We start from the raw sequence: 16,925 nt of genomic DNA, 5'->3' as shown, positions 1-16,925 counted from the left end.
GGGTGAGCTCCCATCCTCACCTCAGCTCCTGCCCACCTAGCAGTTCAAAAGCATGGAAATGCAAGTAGATAAATAGGTACCACTGCGTTCTGCGTGCCTTTGGCATATAGTAATTCTGGCCATGTGAGCACGGAATTGTCTTTGGGACAACGGTGGCTCCTTTAGCTAAGAAACGAAGGTGAGCATTGCCCCCTAGAGTTGGAAACTACTAGATAGGAGAAACTTTTACCTTTAAAGCTACACGAACAGAATCATGCAAATCTGAAAACCCAAACTTCCCACCCACCCCCACCTTTAATGATGTACTTGATCCATGAGGGCAACTCAGTGGTGAAATCCAAATTTTTTTTACTATCGGTTCTGTGGGCGTGGCTTGGTGGGCATGGCAGGGGAAGGATACTGCGAAATCTCCATTCCCACCCGACTCGGGGGCCAGCCAGAGATGGTATTTCCCGGTTCTCTGAACTACTCAAAATTTCCGCTACCGGTTCTCCAGAACCTGTCAGAACTTTGTGGATTTCACCCCTGGGGCAATTCCTTTTGAACTTACTTCTTCTGACCATTAAGCCACTGGGGGCGCCTGTCTCTCTCTTCTCTGATGGTTTCCTAGGCAACCTCTCTGTCCCCCTTCTCCCCCACCCCCAAACCGTTCACACATTACAGAAAGTGATGGGCATTGCTGAGAACTAAATCTGGGAATGCTCTCAGGTCCAGTCTGTATTAACTGGGGCCACCAGAAGGGGAGAGGGAGCAGGTGAGGCGGAGTGGGGGTGGGGGAGAAGGAGGAATAGCAACCCAGCTTCGGGATGGGAGCAGGAGATAAACGGTTGAGAGGGGTTTTTGTGGGAGAAAAGTGGGTTTCCCAGTCTCCGTTCTCAGCTGTCCCAGACCTGCAAAAAGCTAAGCTCTTTCAGTCTCCTGATTTTGGGCTAAAGGCAAAAGGAAACCAGCTATTTCCCCTTGAAGAGAGCAAACATTTTTTTTTTTTTGCAGTGGTGAAATCCAATTTTTTTTTTACTACCGGTTCTGTGGGTGTGGCTTGGTGGGCGTGGCAGGGGAAGGATACTGACTGCAAAATCCCCATTCCCTCCCCACTCCTGAGGGGAAGGATTTTGCAAAATCCCCATTCCCTCCCCACTCCTGAGGGGAAGGATATTGCAAAATCCCCATTCCCACCCCAAACTCTGGGGCCAGCCAGAGGTGGTATTTGCCGGTTTCTCTGAACTACTCAACATTTCCGCTACCGGTTCTCCAGAACCTGCTGGATTTCACCCCTGATTTTTTTTGAGAAAGTGGAACCACGGCAGCGTTAAAAGGGCATGCAGATGGCTTCTGCTGCATCCAGCAGGGAGAGCCTGTGAAGGACCCCCGCTCTGTTCTTTCAAAGGGTGGGCTAGTGGGGGGGGGCATTTTCTGGCCTTTGGCTTCCATCCAGGGGAGGGAGGCTATCCCGGATGAAGAGTGCCTTTCCCTTCACTTGGGGGGTGGGCGTGTGGTGGTGGCGGAGGGCTCTTCCTTGTCCGTTGGTGCAATCACTAGGCGAGGGGGGGGGTCCTTCAGAGGCTCACTCTATTAACTCGCTTACTACGCCGCTCCAGGTCCGCAGTCAGGACAGCGGCGTTGGTCACAATCGTACCAACGGCGACAAGACCGTCCGGCTAAGGCGGGGGGGTGGGTGGGAAAGGTGGGGGGGGGGGCTCCACAGGCTCCCATTCGGGCCGGGAAGGCCCTTCCGAGCTCCACTTCCAGAGCCCTCCAGCTGCTCGGGGGCCGCTTCAGGGAAAGGTCCCGGGGTTGGGCGGAGGGTCTCCGATGGGGACAGTCTCGCCGGGGAGGCGGACGGGACAGGCCCGGGAGTCGGGGTGGGAGCCTCCTCTGATTTAGGAGCGCGGTTCCAGTCCGCAGCAGGGAGGCGGGAGCCGCAGCCGGGCTGACCTAGAAAGCTTCCCCATCTCCACCGCGCCTTTCGCGGGACAGCAGTCCGGCGGGGCCAAGGAGCCAGAGGAGGTGGGTGGGTGGGTGGGGGGGGAGAGACGAGGAGGAAGGCGAGCAGGCGAGGACTCCCGGCCTCGGCTCAGTTCAGCTGGGCTGGGATCCCCTCCGCAGGGGGCGGCCTGGGACAACTCATCCCGAGCGCCAGCGACCTTGCGGGGGAAACAGAGGAGGGAGAGGCGGGCGGGGGGGAGGAAGAGGAGGAGAAGGAGGAAGAGGAGGTAGAGAAGGAGGAGGAAGAAGAAGAGGAAGAGAAGGAGGAGGAAGAGGAGGTAGAAAAGGAGGAGGAGGAGGAGAAGAAGGAGGAAGACGAAGAGGAGGAGGAGGAAGAGGAGGTAGAGAAGAAGGAGGAGGAGGAGAAGGAGGAAGACGAAGAGGAGGAGGAGGAAGAGGAGGTAGAGAAGGAGGAGGAGGAGGAGGAAGAGGAAGAGAAGGAGGAGAAAGAGGAGGTAGAGAAGGAGGAGGAGGAGGAGGAGGAGAAGGAGAAGGAGGAAGACGAAGAGGAGAAGGAGGAGAAGGAAGAAGAGGAAGAGAAGGAGAAGGAGGAAGAGAAGGAGGAGGAGGAGGAAAGGAGGAGGAGGAAAGGAGGAAGACGAAGAGGAGGAGGAGGAACAGGAGGTAGAGAAGAAGGAGAAGGAGAAGGAGGAAGACGAAGAGGAGGAGGAGGAGGAGGAGGAGAAGGAGGAAGAGAAGGAGGAGGAGGAGGAAAGGAGGAGGAGGAAAGAGGAGGAGGAGAAAGAGGAGGAGGAGGCGGCGGCTCGCGGCGCTGGCTCGGCTGGCTCAGAGCGGAGCCGCTCGCTGGGCGCCGTCTGCGGGCACGGGAAAGGGACGCTCTTATGGGCATGAAACATTCGTCCCGCTGCCTGCTCCTCCGGAGGAAAATGGCGGAGAACGCCACCGAGAACGCCGAGGTAGGTAGCCAGCGGCGCCGCTTGGCCGTTTCTTCGCTCCCGGCTGCGGAGAGCCCGAGGCACCGCCGGGGAAGCCGCCGGCAAAGCGGCCAAAATCCGGCGTCTCGTCTCGTCTAGTCCCGGGCCGGCCTCGGTATCCGGCGGCGGAGCTGTCCAGGGTGCTGAACCCAGAAGGACGCCTCTTGAATCCGAGCGCTGACTCGTATGTCTCTCTCTCTCTGTGTATGTGTGTATGCGTGTGCGCGTGTCTTCTCTACCCCGCTGGATCCCACCTTTCGTAGCCCTTCCCGAAACTTAGCACCGGGGTTCAAGGAGTTTCTCTTGCCCTGCTTGGGGAGCGCGTTGCTTTGCCTTCTTCTTCTCCCGGCACGGTGGCCTTGCCTGCTTCTCCCTCCCCACGACTTCAATGCAGGAAAGCTTTCTGAACTCCCGTGAACTGAGGAAATGGGAGCAGAAGCATCTGGAGAAGCTAATTGAAGCAATACATCAAAAAAAAAAAAAAGGGAAGAGAGGTGCTAATGGCTGCGAGGCAGCGGCTGTAGTAGAGGGAAGTTAAAAATAGCACCGGCGAGGCAGGTGGTGGCACATCTGTAATCCTTTGAGAGAGAGAGAGAGAGAGAGAGAGAGAGAGAGAGAGAGAGAGAGAGAGAGAGAGAGAGAGAGAGAGAGAGAGAGAGAGCAGCGGTGGAAGAAATGTCATTGAGGTCTCGCGGTTCTGCAGGGATTTATTTGGTACACCGGGGTCTGCGGGGCTGGGGGTGGGGGGCGAACCCCCTTTCCCCTAGCAGAAACGTATTGGTGGTTTTAATAAGATTGTCAGTTGGATGATGTATCGTGCCCCGATTCTTGGGTTTCGCTACTCTTTGACTGGGAAGAATGATGCAAAGGAATATAATCTGCAACAGCTGGAGTGAAGTCTAGCCAATGTTGCACGCAAAGCTCTCAGTCTTGTGGCCGAGATCCTGTTGGGAATATGTTATTGCTCTTCCCCAAGCCAAAGGAAAACACACAATTGTAATCCTTATAAAGGTGACCCGGGGTGAATGCTTTTCTCATCCCCCCCACACTTAACATCTTTGTGATTCTTCCGCTGCTTCTTAACCCACACAAAACTTCCACTTCAGAAATGGAGATGCCACCCAGAAAGAAGGTATCTTTGATCTAACCGAAGCATAAAGGCACTGCCATCCGATCTATCTCGGATTTCACACGTGGCTACCAACTGTAGTTGGAAAATTGGGATTAAGGCGATTTTTAGGGGGCAAGGATTGCAGGTGATTTTTTTTTTTTTAATGCGTGCTTTTTTTTTAAAAAAAAGAAAAATCATCTCTTTGGGTTATTATTAGAGCTCAGTTCAAATGTCAATGCCAATGCGGATTGTGACTGTAACGAAAAGAATCCCATCGTCTTGGGCCAAGAATTGCCCTGAATGTAACAAAGTACGTGCCCCCCCCCCCGCTCTCCAAATTTAGCTCTTCTGTCTGCAGCCTTTCTGATTATAGATCTTGATTCTCTTAAGATTTGTCTGAACCAGAAACGGATACCAGCTCTTTAGCAGCCATGAATCAAATTGTTGTTCGGTTTTGAACTCACTGTGAATCCTTTTTGATTGAATTCTGGTATCTTGAGAGCAGGGGTGGGTTCTACTTACCTTTACTACCGGTTCGCAATGAGGCCGCGCACTCTTCTGCACAAGCGCAGAAGCATTTTGATGACGTCGGGAGTTGGTGGACGAAGCCTCCCGCCGGTTTTACTACCGGTTTTATAGAACCGGTGCGAACCGTGGCCAACCCACCACTGCTTGAGAGGAGAAAGAATATTTTATTCTGGTTATGTTTTCTGAACCGTTACTTTCTGAATGCAGCACGGTCATAAAGAGGAAGCCAGGAATTAAATATGTTTGCCTTGAAAATGAGTTAAGGGGGCATAAACTGGACTTTGGTGTTTTTTGGGGTTTGTTTTTTTTTACATCTGCTCCTTCATGTGATAGAAATTATAGCTCTATATTTTGAAAGAGTTCCTTTTATAGCAGATAGTGGTATTCAGCCGGTTTGGAACAGTTTGTGCGAACTGGTAGCGGCGACTGCCTACCTACCCCAGCATAAAGATGTTCTATTTAGCCATGTTTTTGAGGCTGGGCACATGTGTGCAAGGCGCGTGCATGAGCGAGCAAAGTGGCATGTGTGGAAGGCCGGGTGCATGCACAGAAGGAGTGCTCATGCATGAAGTGAGCGTGCACATGTGCGCGAGGCGAACCGGTGGTAAGCATTTCCAAAATGCACTGCTGTTCTGTAGCGAGGGTCCTCAACCCTCAGGCCAGGGACCGGTCCTGATCCATGGCCTGTTAGTAAGTGGGCTGCACACCTGATCAGCTGGCGGGCGAGCAAAGCATCATCTGTATTTGCAGATGTTTCACAGCACTACTAGCATCACAGTTTCAGCTCCACCTCAGATCATCCGGTATCAGATTCTCATAGGAGTATGAACCCCACCCTTTCTCCGTAAACTGGGCATGCACGTTCCTCCTCCCCCACCCCCATGGTCCGTGGAAAAATTGTCTTCCACGAAACCGGTCCCCGGTGCCCCCAAAAAGTTGGGGACTGCTGTCCTGTAGGATACTCAGAAGGGAAGGAGGAGCAGCTGGAAAGCTACAGACCATCTGAGCATGGGGTGTCGAACTCAAGGCCTGCAGGGTGCTTAGATCTGGCTCACAGGGCCAGCCTGGAACCAGCAAAGGACTGGCCTGCGGTGTCTCTGCCAGTGAAAATGGAGCTCGGGCAGAGGTGGAATTCACTTCCTTCCCTACCGGTTCGCAAATGTGAGTGTGCAAGCGCCACCTTCCACGCATACTCAGACTTCCACGCATGTTCCTTGTTTGCATGTGTGCCTCCCGTGCATGCACACAGCCTCCAAAGCATGGCTAAATAGGACGGCATTATGTCTGAGCGGGTGGGCGTGGCTTTCCACAGTCGGCACTACCGGTTCGTCTGAATCGGACAGAACCGGCTGAATCCCACCACTGAGGAAGGAAGGACAGGAGGGAGGGAGAGAGGGAGAGAGGAAGGAAGGAGATTATAATGAGAGTGAGGGAGGGTCTCAGAGAAGTCCTGCCTTAGTACTTGACCACCACAGGTGCCCCCCCCCGCCCCCGAGCTGGGCATGCCCACCATGGACATGCCGCCCCCCCCCAGCCCTCCGAGGTCAAATGTAACCCTGATGCGGCCCTCAATGAAATCGAGTTTGACATTCCCTGATCTAGTATTAGCAAGTTACAAGATAGAGCAAGTTGCCAAGCAGGGGATACTGAGAAGATACTACTGTTGTCAGGATGAGTTTGTCGAGAATACCTTGTGTCTTCCTAATATGACCTCTTTTTTGGTCCCGTGTGTTTAGACTGGGTTAACCAATGGAAAGCTGTGGATAAATATATATTTTGATTGCAGAGAAGCATTTGAGGGCATCTCTCGTGACATCCTTCTGGGACAGGTGGCTAAATATGGGCCCGAAGGTACAGCGCGGAATAAATTCGCAACTGGTTGAACAATCGCACCCAAAGTCGGTAGAGATTCTCAGTCGTTCTTCAGGTCAGGGTTGTCCCAAAGGTGCTTTTTCAGGAGGCAACTGGACTTCCTTGTTTTTTTGTTTTTTTTGAAGATGTTTCGCTTCTCATCCAAGAAGCTTCTTCAGCTCTGACTGGATGATGGGGGAAGGGAAGGATTTATACTCCTTGCGGACAGCTGGTCATTTGCATTGGTTTAGCAAGTCGTTGAGGTCACCTGGAGGTTGATCTGTGTCCTGTGTCCTGTTGGAGGAGATGCACGGGAGGGCGGGAAGACCTAGGATTCTAAAACTTAGTCTAGCCTAACTTTCTCCCTCTTTTTAAACATTTTTAATATTTCTTAATATTTTTTTAGTATTTTTAATATTCAAAGTTTAAATTTGTTTTAAATCGATTGGGGTTTTAAATCTGTCTGGGCCAAACTATTTAATTTGATTTTATCTCTGCTTTTTAAATTTTGTATGTATGTATTTTTACGGAAGATCCCGGACCTGCGCACGTTTCGCCGTGCTCTCAAAACTTTTCTATTTCAGCAAGCTGGCCTGGCCTAACTCCCATCTTTTAAATTTTTAAATTTTTTAATTCGTGATTTTATAAATTGGGTGTTTTAATCTGTGTTTCGGCCGAAATATTTAATAATTTTAAGGGATTTTTTAAATATTTGTATTATCTGTATTTTATCTTGGCTGTTCACCGCCCTGAGTCCTTCGGGAGTAGGGCGGTATATAAATCAAATAAAGGTAAAGTAAAGTAAAAGTAGTCAACCATGAGCATAATCACGAGCAATTTTTGCAGACTATAGGAAGCATTTGCATTTCAGTTCGAGATGCAGACAGCACAGACTCATCCCCAATGGCCAGCACCTGCGTTCAACAGTGAAGGGACACAGGATGGAAAATATCCTACAGCCAGGAAGGCTCCACACCCATTTGCACTCCTCAGGTGACCCTGAGGACACAGATTAACTTCCAAGTGCTTCAATGACCCTCTAAAAGGATGCAAATGACCAGCTGGCTGCAAGGAATAATAAATCCTTCCATTCTCCCACCATCCAATCAGAGCTGAAGAAGCTTCTTGGGTGAGGAGCGAAACGTCCTCAAAAGAAAAAAACAAACAAACAAGAAAGTCCAGTTGCCTCTTGAAAAAAAAAAAATCACCTTTGGGACAATCACACCCAAAAGGTGCTCATCATAGATGCTTCCAATCCCAGTTCAAAATGGCCGGACGAGGCTTGACTGTTGGGCTAAGAGCTCCTGCATCTGGGTTTGAGGCAGGGGTGGGTTCTAAATTTTTTTTACTACCAGTTCTGTGGGCGTGGCTTATTTTGTGGGCGTGGTTTGATGGTCATGTGACAATTCTTTAGGATTTAGCAGAGGTACTGATCTACCAGGCTTTTAACTGCTTGCAGAGCTGTATCGGTCTACCCATTTGTTCTTGGAGGCACTGGTCTACCGCCACACTGCCTTTTAACACTGATCAGCTGTAGGGCGGCCCTTTGAAGCCCTGCGGCAAGGAAAAGGAAAAAAACAGTTTTTTTCCTTCTAGCCGATCAGCTGGGACTCGGGAGGCAGCGAATAGATTGGGGGCGGGGCCAAATAAAAGGTAAGAATAGCGTGGGGGGAGGGTGGGAGCGCCCAGCTCCCGAACAAAGAGAACCGGTTCAGTGACGTCATATCGTCACTGCTACTGGCTCGGCTGAATCGGGGCGAACCGGGAGGAACCCATCACTGGTCTGAGGGAATAAAAACCCTCAAATCCATAGGGATGGTTTTGGAAAGGCCTGGTTGGAGGAGATGCATGGGGGGTGGTGGGGAGGAGACCTAGGATTCTAGTCAACCACGAGCATAATCACGAGCAAGCTACGTGACGCGGTAGCATAAAAAGCCATTGCAATATTGGCTGCGTTTGCAAAGGCATCCTGTCTGATCATGAGAGGGAATGGTTACCCCAGAGGTGGGATTCAGCCGGTTCGTATCGGTTGGGGTGAGCCGGTAGCAGAGATTGTGGGTGAAGGTGCACCAGCATGCGAAGCATATGTGCATGGAGAACTGGTGGTAACAACATTGGAAACTCACCGCTGGGTTCTCGCTCTGTGTAGCGGGAATACAGGTGGTCCTCAAGTTACGACCACAACTGAGCCCAACATTTATGTTGCTATAAGTGAAGCATTTGTTAAGTGAGTTTGTACGACCCATTGTACGACTTTTCTTGCCAGAACGTTGTTGTTAAGTGAATCATGGCATTTGTTAAGTTAGGGACGAGGGTTGTTCAACGGATCTGGATTCCCCGTTGACTTGGTTTGTCAGAAGGTCGCAAAAGGGGATCAAGTGACCCTGCTCCCCCCCGCACACTCCCGGGACACTGCAACCATCATAAATACAAGTCAGTTGTCCGAGCATCTGAATTTTGATCACGTGTGACCGTGGGGATGCTGCAACGGTTATAAGTGTGAAAAACGGTCACGAGTCACACATTTTCCAGTGCCATCGTAACTTTGAACGGTCGCTAAATAAACTGTGATGGGCAATGATGCTCACTTCTGGGAACTGAACTGGGACAGGTTGAACTGAGAATCGAAAGTGGAGGAATGGTGAAAGCTACTCCTATTTAAATGGCAAACGAGGAGGCCAGAGGGAGTTTCTAGAATGGTCTACAACAGGGGGTGTCAAACTCGATTTCATTGAGGGCCGCATCAGGTTGTGTTTGACCTGGGGGGGAGGGCTGGGGTGGGCGTGGCCAGGGTGGGCATGGCTAGCTTGACGTCACTCGTGTTGGGGGCCCAAGTGCTCTACCAGCGAAAAGGGGGTCCCGAGCGCCGTTTTCGGCTGCAACGGACTCCTGCAATGCTCTACCAACGAAAACGGAGCACGCAGCCCTCCCGAGCTCCATTTTCGCTGGCAGAGGCACCATGGTCTTTTGTTGTTTCCAGGGTGGTCTACAAAGACTGTCTGATGCAACAGGGACAAGCTTGGTCTTGGTCAAGACGGAGAGAAGAAAAAGAGAGAAGGTTAAAAAGAGAAGGAAGGAGGTTTAAGTTGGGTATAAGGAAGAACTTCCTGAATTGGCAAGGTGCTGAGTAGGCCAAAGATCTGGTGAAGAAGACAATGGGTTGCCCTCACGGGGGATTTATGACCACGGGCTGGAGATCCACCTGTTAGGTATAATTTAGTGGACCCCAGCACTGAGCAAAGGGTTGGAGTAGATGATCTCTAAGAGCCTTCCCTGCCCATCGCACTTTCTATGATTCTAAGATTCTTCCCTTAGCCTTGTTCTCTTTGCAGGAAGAATTTGAATAAGGAAATGGAAGGAACGTTAACCATACATTATGTCACTCAAAAGGGGACGCGGTGGCTCAGTGGTTAAGACGACGAGCTTGTCGATCGAAAGGTCGGCAGTTCAGCGGTTCGAATCCCTAGTGCCGCGTAACAGGGGTGAGCTCCCGTGACTTGTCCCAGCTTCTGCCAACCTAGCAGTTCGAAACCTTGTAAAAAGTGCAAGTAGAAAAATAGGGACCACCATTGGTGGGAAGGTAACAGCGTTCCATGCGCCTTTGGCGTTGAGTCATGCTGGCCACATGACCACAGAGACGTCTTCGGACAGCGCTGGCTCTTCGGCTTTGAAACGGAGATGAGCACCGCCCCCTAGAGTCAGGAACGACTAGCACATATCTGCGAGGGGAACCTTCCCCTTTCCCTTATGTCACTCAAGAACTGTTTTCATGCATTTCCCCCACTTTTCCCCCTTATTTCTCTTCTCGCTTGTTTCTTTAAAAAAAAAAACCCTGCACATTTACATTTGGAAAGCGAGTTTTGTCAGATGCTTTTGTTGGGACTCACCTCTGGTTGTCTGTAAGCACTAATTCACTGTCCAAATTCCAGAGGTGTGGTAGATAGGACCACTCAGGGGTGGGCTTCAAAATTTTTAGCAAGGGGTTCTCTGCCTGGTTACTGGGTGGGCGTGGCCTAGTTGACCTCCTGCACCATGGCAGGGGGCAACATTTTTGCCCTCCCCAGACTCCGGGGGGCTTTCTTGAGCCTCTGGGAGGGCGAAAACGGCCTCCCCAGGCTCCGGAGGCACTCTGGAGGCCAGAAATGGGCCCGAACTTCCAGTAGGCCCGTTTGTCGCCCTCCCTGAGCCTCCATGCATGCCAATGGTGGGATTCAAGTAATTTAGTAACCGGTTCTCTGCCCTAATGATTTCTTCCAACAACCAATTTGCCAAACTGCTCAGAAAGTTAACAACCGGTTCTCCCGAAGTGGTGCGAACTGGCTGAATCCCACCATTGATGCACACCCTGAACTTACCTGCATCCCAAATGGGCCACCTGGGGTGGGGTGGACAGGGCCAGCCAGGAGTGGGATTTGAGGGTTCTCCGAATTGCACAGAATCTTAGCTAGAGGTTCTCTCAAACCCCTGTGAAACCCCAGCAGCCCCCCCCAGCCTCAAAAGAGAGAGAGAGAGAGAGAGAGAGAGAGAGAGAGAGAGAGAAAGAAAGAAAGAGAGAGGAGAGAGAGAGGAGAGAGAGAGAGAGAGAGAAAGAAAGAAAGAGAGGAGAGAGAGAGGAGAGAGAAGAGAGAGAAAGAAAGAGAGAGGAGAGAGAGAGAGAGAAGAGAGAGAGAAGAGAGAGAGAGAGAGAGGAGAGAGAGAGGAGAGAGAGAGAAAGAGAGAAGAGAAAGAAGAGAGAGAAAGAAAGAGAGAGGAGAGAGAGAGGAGAGAGAGAGAGGAGAGAGAGAGGAGGGAGAGGAGGGAGAGGAGAAAGAGAGAGAGAGGAGAGAGAGAGGAGAGAGAGAGGAGAGAGAGAGAAAGAAAGAGAGGAGAGAGAGAGGAGAGAGAGAGAGAGAAAGAGAGAGGAGAGAGAAGAGAGAGAAAGAAAGAGAGAGGAGAGAGAGAGAGAGAGAAGAGAGAGAGAAAGAGAGAGAGAAGAGAGAGAAGGGAGAGAAAGAAAGAGAGGAGAGAGAGGAGAGAGAGAGAGAAAGAGAGAGAGAGAGGAGTGAGAGAGAGAAAGAGAGAGGTGAGAGAGAGGAGAGAGAAAGAGAAAGAGAGAGAGAGAAAGGAGAGAGGGAAGAGAGAGAGAGAGAGAGAGAGAGACCTGAATCTATTAGATTGCCCTACCCTTAGATTACTCATCTCTGTCCATCGGAGTCAATCGGAATAAGAATGTGGTTTGGAAAGTGGCGTCATTCTTTGCACCCCACCTGGGTGCTTTTGAAAATAGGTTTCAGGCTATTTATAAACTGCAAAAAAAAAAAAAAAAGCTGGAACAAAGAGGTCATTTCATTTAGGGGTGAACCTGCCAGTTCTTCTTTCTATTTGCAAGTTGTATCGCTTCGCTTGGTTGCTATGGTGCTTTTCTTTTTTTCTTTCCCCCCAACCTTTCGAAAGAGCTTGAAATGCCCACTCTTACTATTTTTGACACATGATACCGATTTTCTTCAGCCTCACATTTATAACCATAACATTTAGGAAACAAAATCACATTTGCTGACATTCAAGAATGTTAAAAGCGGGGATGCCGAGCCACCGAGAGATCCAGAATAGATTTTCAGCATTCTGTCTTCAGTCACGTAGAGGCATCCTTCAGCCTAACCCAACTGTGGGGAGACCGGAGCCAAAAGTTAAGAGCGAGGACATCAAAAAGATCGGTCATACCAGAAAGAATAGCTATTAGAGAAATCAGGATGGAAGCTCCTTGTGGGAATGGCCAGTGTCTCTCTAAATACGGCCTTCTTGTTTGCAAGTTGAAGTGTGCAGGCTAATAGAATAGAATGGAATGGAATGGAGTGGAGTGGAGTGGAGTGGAGTGGAGTGGAAGGGAAGGGAAGGGAAGGGAAGGGAAGGGAAGAGAAGAGAAGAGAAGAGAAGAGAAGAGAAGAGAAGAGAAGAGAAGAGAAGAGAAGAGAAGAGAAGAGAAGAGAAGATAGAATGGAATGAAATGGAATGGAATGGAATGGAATGGAATGGAATGGAATGGAATAACAGAGTTGGAAGGGACCTTGGAGGTCTTCTAGTCCAACCCCCTGCTTAGGCAGGAAACCCTGCACCACTTCAGACAAATGGTTATCCAACATCTTCTTAAAAACTTCCAGTGTTGGAGCATTCGCAAATTCTGGAGGCAAGTTGTTCCACTGGTTAATTGCTCTCATCGTCAGGAAATTTCTCCTTAGTTCTAAGTTGCTTCTCTCCTTGATTAGTTTCCACCCATTGCTTCTTGTCCTGCCCTCAGGTGCTTTGGAGAATAGTTTGACTCCCTCTTCTTTGTGGCAGCCCCTGAGATATTGGAACACTGCTCTCATGTCTCCCCTAAGTCCTTCTTTTCATTAAACTAGACATACCCAGTTCCTGCAACCGTTCTTCATATGTTTTAGCCTCCAGTCCTCTAATCATCTTTGTGGCTCCTCTCTGCACTCTTTCTAGAGTCTCCACATCTTTTTTACGTTGTGGCGACCAAAACTGGATGCAAGATTTCAAGTATATATATACAATAATATAAAAGATGATGCATGTATACCATACCCATGCAGCTCTTGCAACGTGGTAGAGAGAAGAAGTAGCAAGGACAAGGACAAGAAGTAGAAGCAAGGACACTCAAGCAAAGACAAACAAACTCTTATATAAAACAGAACAGTTAAGCTAAGCCACGCCCAGCTCTGAGCCGTCTCACATGGCTCACAACAAATCCTGTGTCTCAGTCACCAAAGAGTTCCCATTGGCTGACTTGTTGTTTTGGCTATTCCAGTTCATACATTCTTATACGCTGACAGAAGGCACGTCCTCAGAAATTTGGCTGAGAACCGAGGAAACTTCTTCTCCTAGTCATAAAACAAGGACAGCCTCCTAAACTTCTTTTGGGACTCTGCGATCTGATTTGCAAAAAGCCCAGGGATGCAGAATTCAACTTTGTCTGTGGCCATCTGCAGTCGGTCACTTTATCTTCTGCAAGGACACTTTGAGGCCAGAGAAGAGCATCAAAGATGATTAGGAGACTGGAGGATAAAACATAGGAAGAATGGTGACACGAATTAGGAATGTCTAGTTTAATGAAAAGAAGGACTAGGGGCAGGGGTGAAATGCTCCCGGTTCGGACCAGCTCGGGCGAGTAGGTAGCGATGAAGGCCAGTGGTTCGGAGAACCGGCAGCAATGGCAGCTGGAGGCTCCGCCCACCCGTCCCACTCCCCAGAGTCGGGGAATGCACCATTCCCCGACTCTGGTCTTGCCGCGGAGCCGCTGCCTGCTTGCCCTTCGCCACGTGGTTCCATCCACCCCCCCCATTCCCCGGAGTCAGGGAATGCACCATTCTCCGACTCCTACTGCTCACCTTTCTCCCGCAGCTGGCTGTCAGGGAAGGCAAGCGCCCGAAAGATACTGGAGTCGCTCACTCTCCTTCTTGAATGAGCCGCTCTGCTCCATGCACCGGCTGCGCCAGCGCACACCATTTATTTAATTCAGCGGCAGGTTGGGTGTGCACTGGCGCAGCCGGCACGTGGACCAGAGCTGCTCATTCAAGGAGAGTGAGTGACTCCGGTATCTTTCGGGCACTTGCCTTCCCTGACAGCCAGCTGCGGGAGAAAGGTGAGCAGTAGGAGTCAGGGAATGGTGAATTCCCCGACCCCGGGGAATGGGGCAGGTGGGCGGAGCCACGGGAGAAAGATAAGGACCCGCCGGCAGAATAGAAGTTAAAAAAAATTTCCCTACTGGTTCTGTGGGCGTGGCTTGATGGGAGGGGGTCTTGTGACTGAGTGGGCATGGCTGTGAGTGACATCGAGTTGGCCAAGCCCACTCAGTCACAGGACACCCCCCCCACCAAGCCACGCCCACAGAACCGGTAAGGAAAAAATTTAGATTTCACCCCTGACTAGGGGGTGACATGGTAACGGTGTTCCAATATTTGAAGGACTGCCACAAAGAAGAGGGAGTCAAGTGAGAAATTTCCTGACAATGAGAACAATTAATCACTGGAACGGGTTGCCTCCGGAAATTGTGAATGCTCCAACACTGGAAGCTTTTAAAGAAAAGATTGGACAGCTATGTTCTGTCCCCGTCTCACACACGCACCCCCACAGACAGGCAACAGTTAAAGAACTCAGCCAACAACAGTTTATCTGGTATCAGAATTGGCAGCAACCCAGTGGCTGGCGGCCAGGTATTCTTTACTCACGAGGGGGGAGTTTTTCCCTTTGTCCGGGAACAAAGCCAATACACAATAATCAACAAAGTCCAGTAAATACAAAGAAGGTCATCCGATATCCGTTTTTTGCTTGTCAGAGAGCTGAACTGGCCACCACACCCTCTTTTATACCCTGTGGGGTGTGGTCCAGTGACTCAGCCTAATCCCTGGCACGCCTCTTCTTCTGCTGTGTGAGCTTATCACTGTGACGCTGCCGAGGATCCAGCCAAGACTCATCTCCCTCATTACTGTTCACCTGTGGCTTCGTGGACGTGCTTGGCCCCGGGCCTATCACTTGACTTTCGGAGGACACCGAAGGCATTGCCAGAGAGGAGGGTCCTGGAGAGGGAGGCCTTGCCAACTCCTCTCCTTCACTCTCGGAGTCCTCTCCTGCCGATAACACAGGCTCAGGTAACGGAGCCACAACAAGCTATTTGTCTGGAATGGCATAGGGCAGAGATGGCTAACCTTTTTGCCGTCGCGTGCCAAAAGCAGGGGGAACACGTATGTGTGTGTGTCATGCGCGTGCGTGCCCACATCCATAATTCAATGCGCTCCCCCTGCTTTTGGCACGTGATGGCATGGTGGGCCCGGTAGGCCTGTTTTTTTTGCCCTCCCCAGGCTCCAGAGGCTTTTTTAGGAGCCTGGGGAGGGGGAAAATGGCCTTCCCCACCCCCTGGAGGCCCTCTGGAGGCTGCAAATGGTTCCCGCCTTCCAGTGGGACCGTAAGGCCTGTTTTTCACCGTCCCCAGGCTCCAGAGCCTTTGTAGGAACCTGGGGAGGGCAAAAACGGGTATAGGAACTCCTGCTTGAACAGGGGGTTGGACCAAAAGATCTCCAAGATCTCTTCTCCAACTCTGTTATTCTGTTATTCCCCCAGTCAGAGAAATGGGAACAGCAGAGAAAGAGCTGCGAAGTTCTAGAAATACAGGAACGGGAAAGGATGAAAATTTGCTTTTTTCAAGACCGATCGAGGGGGATGAATCTCAACAGATCCATTTTGCTGGCTGCAGCCTTCGTTCTTCCCAGATTCGTGTTTCTCTCTGCTTCTCTCTGTTCTTCTTATGGCTCCTCTGATATTTGAGCTTGGAGGGCTACAAAATCAGCTTACTTATGATTTGGCTTCGGGATTATCCCGTCTTCATCAAAACAGAACCCTGACCTTCATTACCGCTTGCCTCTCGGTGAAAAATGGGACATCTGGACTTTGGGGCAGGGCAAATGGCCAACCACAACGAAAGTTTATTGAATCACAAACAGGATAACAAATCCCAGGGACCTTTCGCCAGCTATCGTATCCCGAAACCTTTTCACATTGGGGGAAATTATTATTATTACTGGAGGCAGAAAATACCCTGCTTCTCTAAAAATAAGACTCAACCAGAAAATAAGTCCTAGCATGATTTTTCAGGAGGCTTGTAATATAAGCCCTACCCCAGTGGTGAAATCCAATTATTTTTACTACTGGTACTGTGGGTGTGGCTTAGTGGGCGTGGTATGACTTGTGGGCGTGGTATGACTTGTGCGTGTGGCCTGATGGGCGTGGCAGGGAAAGGCTATTGCAAAATCTCCATTCCCACGCCACTCCAGGCGAAGGATACTGCAAAATCCCCATTACCTCCCCACTCCAGGGGAAGGATACTGCAAAATCCCCATTCCCTCCCTACTCCTGGGGGAAGGCTATTGCAAAATCTCCATTCCCACCCCACTCCAGGAGAAGGATACTGCAAAATCTCCATTCCCACCCCACTCCTGGGAAAAGGATACTGCAAAATCTCCATTCCCACCCCACTCCAGGGGAAGGATACTGCAAAATCCCCATCCCCTCCCCACTCCTGGGGAAAGGATACTGCAAAATCTCCATTCCCACTGCACTCCAGGGGAAGGATACTGCAAAATCCTCATTCCCACCCCACTCCAGGGGAAGGATACTGCAAAATCCCCATTCCCACTCCACTCTGGGGCCAGCCAGAGGTGGTATTTGCCAGTTCTCCGAACTGCTCAAAATTTCTGCTACCGGTTCTCCAGAACCTGTCAGAACCTGCTGGATTTCACCCGTGCCCTACCCCCATAATAAACCCCAGTTAAGATTGTCAGCGAGATGGATGCATTTAGTACCGTATTTCCCCCCCAAAAATAAGACCTAACCAGAAAATAAGCCCTAATGCGTCTTTTGGAGCAAAAATTAATATAAGACCCGGTCTTATTTTCGGAGAAACATGGGTAGCCCACTTTCCCTCAAAATAGGTGCAATCCCTCAAACTAATGTTTAGGGATCATATGCTCAGTTCAACACCT

General features: G+C 50.4%; 1 protein-coding gene across 1 annotated transcript in view; it reads left to right on the top strand.

Annotated features, from left to right (window-relative positions):
• Positions 1 to 2,764: 2,764 nt before the first annotated feature.
• Positions 2,765 to 16,925, top strand: part of PRMT8 (protein arginine methyltransferase 8) — an 88,155-nt gene continuing 73,994 nt past the window's right edge. Inside the window, exon 1 of the mRNA XM_060684117.2 lies at positions 2,765 to 2,903. Coding sequence (XP_060540100.2) covers positions 2,829 to 2,903 — 75 coding nt within the window. The 5' untranslated portion in view covers positions 2,765 to 2,828. The remainder of the gene's footprint in view (positions 2,904 to 16,925) is intronic.

Source organism: Pantherophis guttatus, chromosome 7 (assembly GCF_059756535.1).
Source record: "Pantherophis guttatus breed Tessera chromosome 7, ASM5975653v1, whole genome shotgun sequence".
NCBI classification, from domain to species: Eukaryota; Metazoa; Chordata; class Lepidosauria; order Squamata; family Colubridae; genus Pantherophis; species Pantherophis guttatus.
This window is presented reverse-complemented; position numbering and strand designations above follow the sequence as displayed.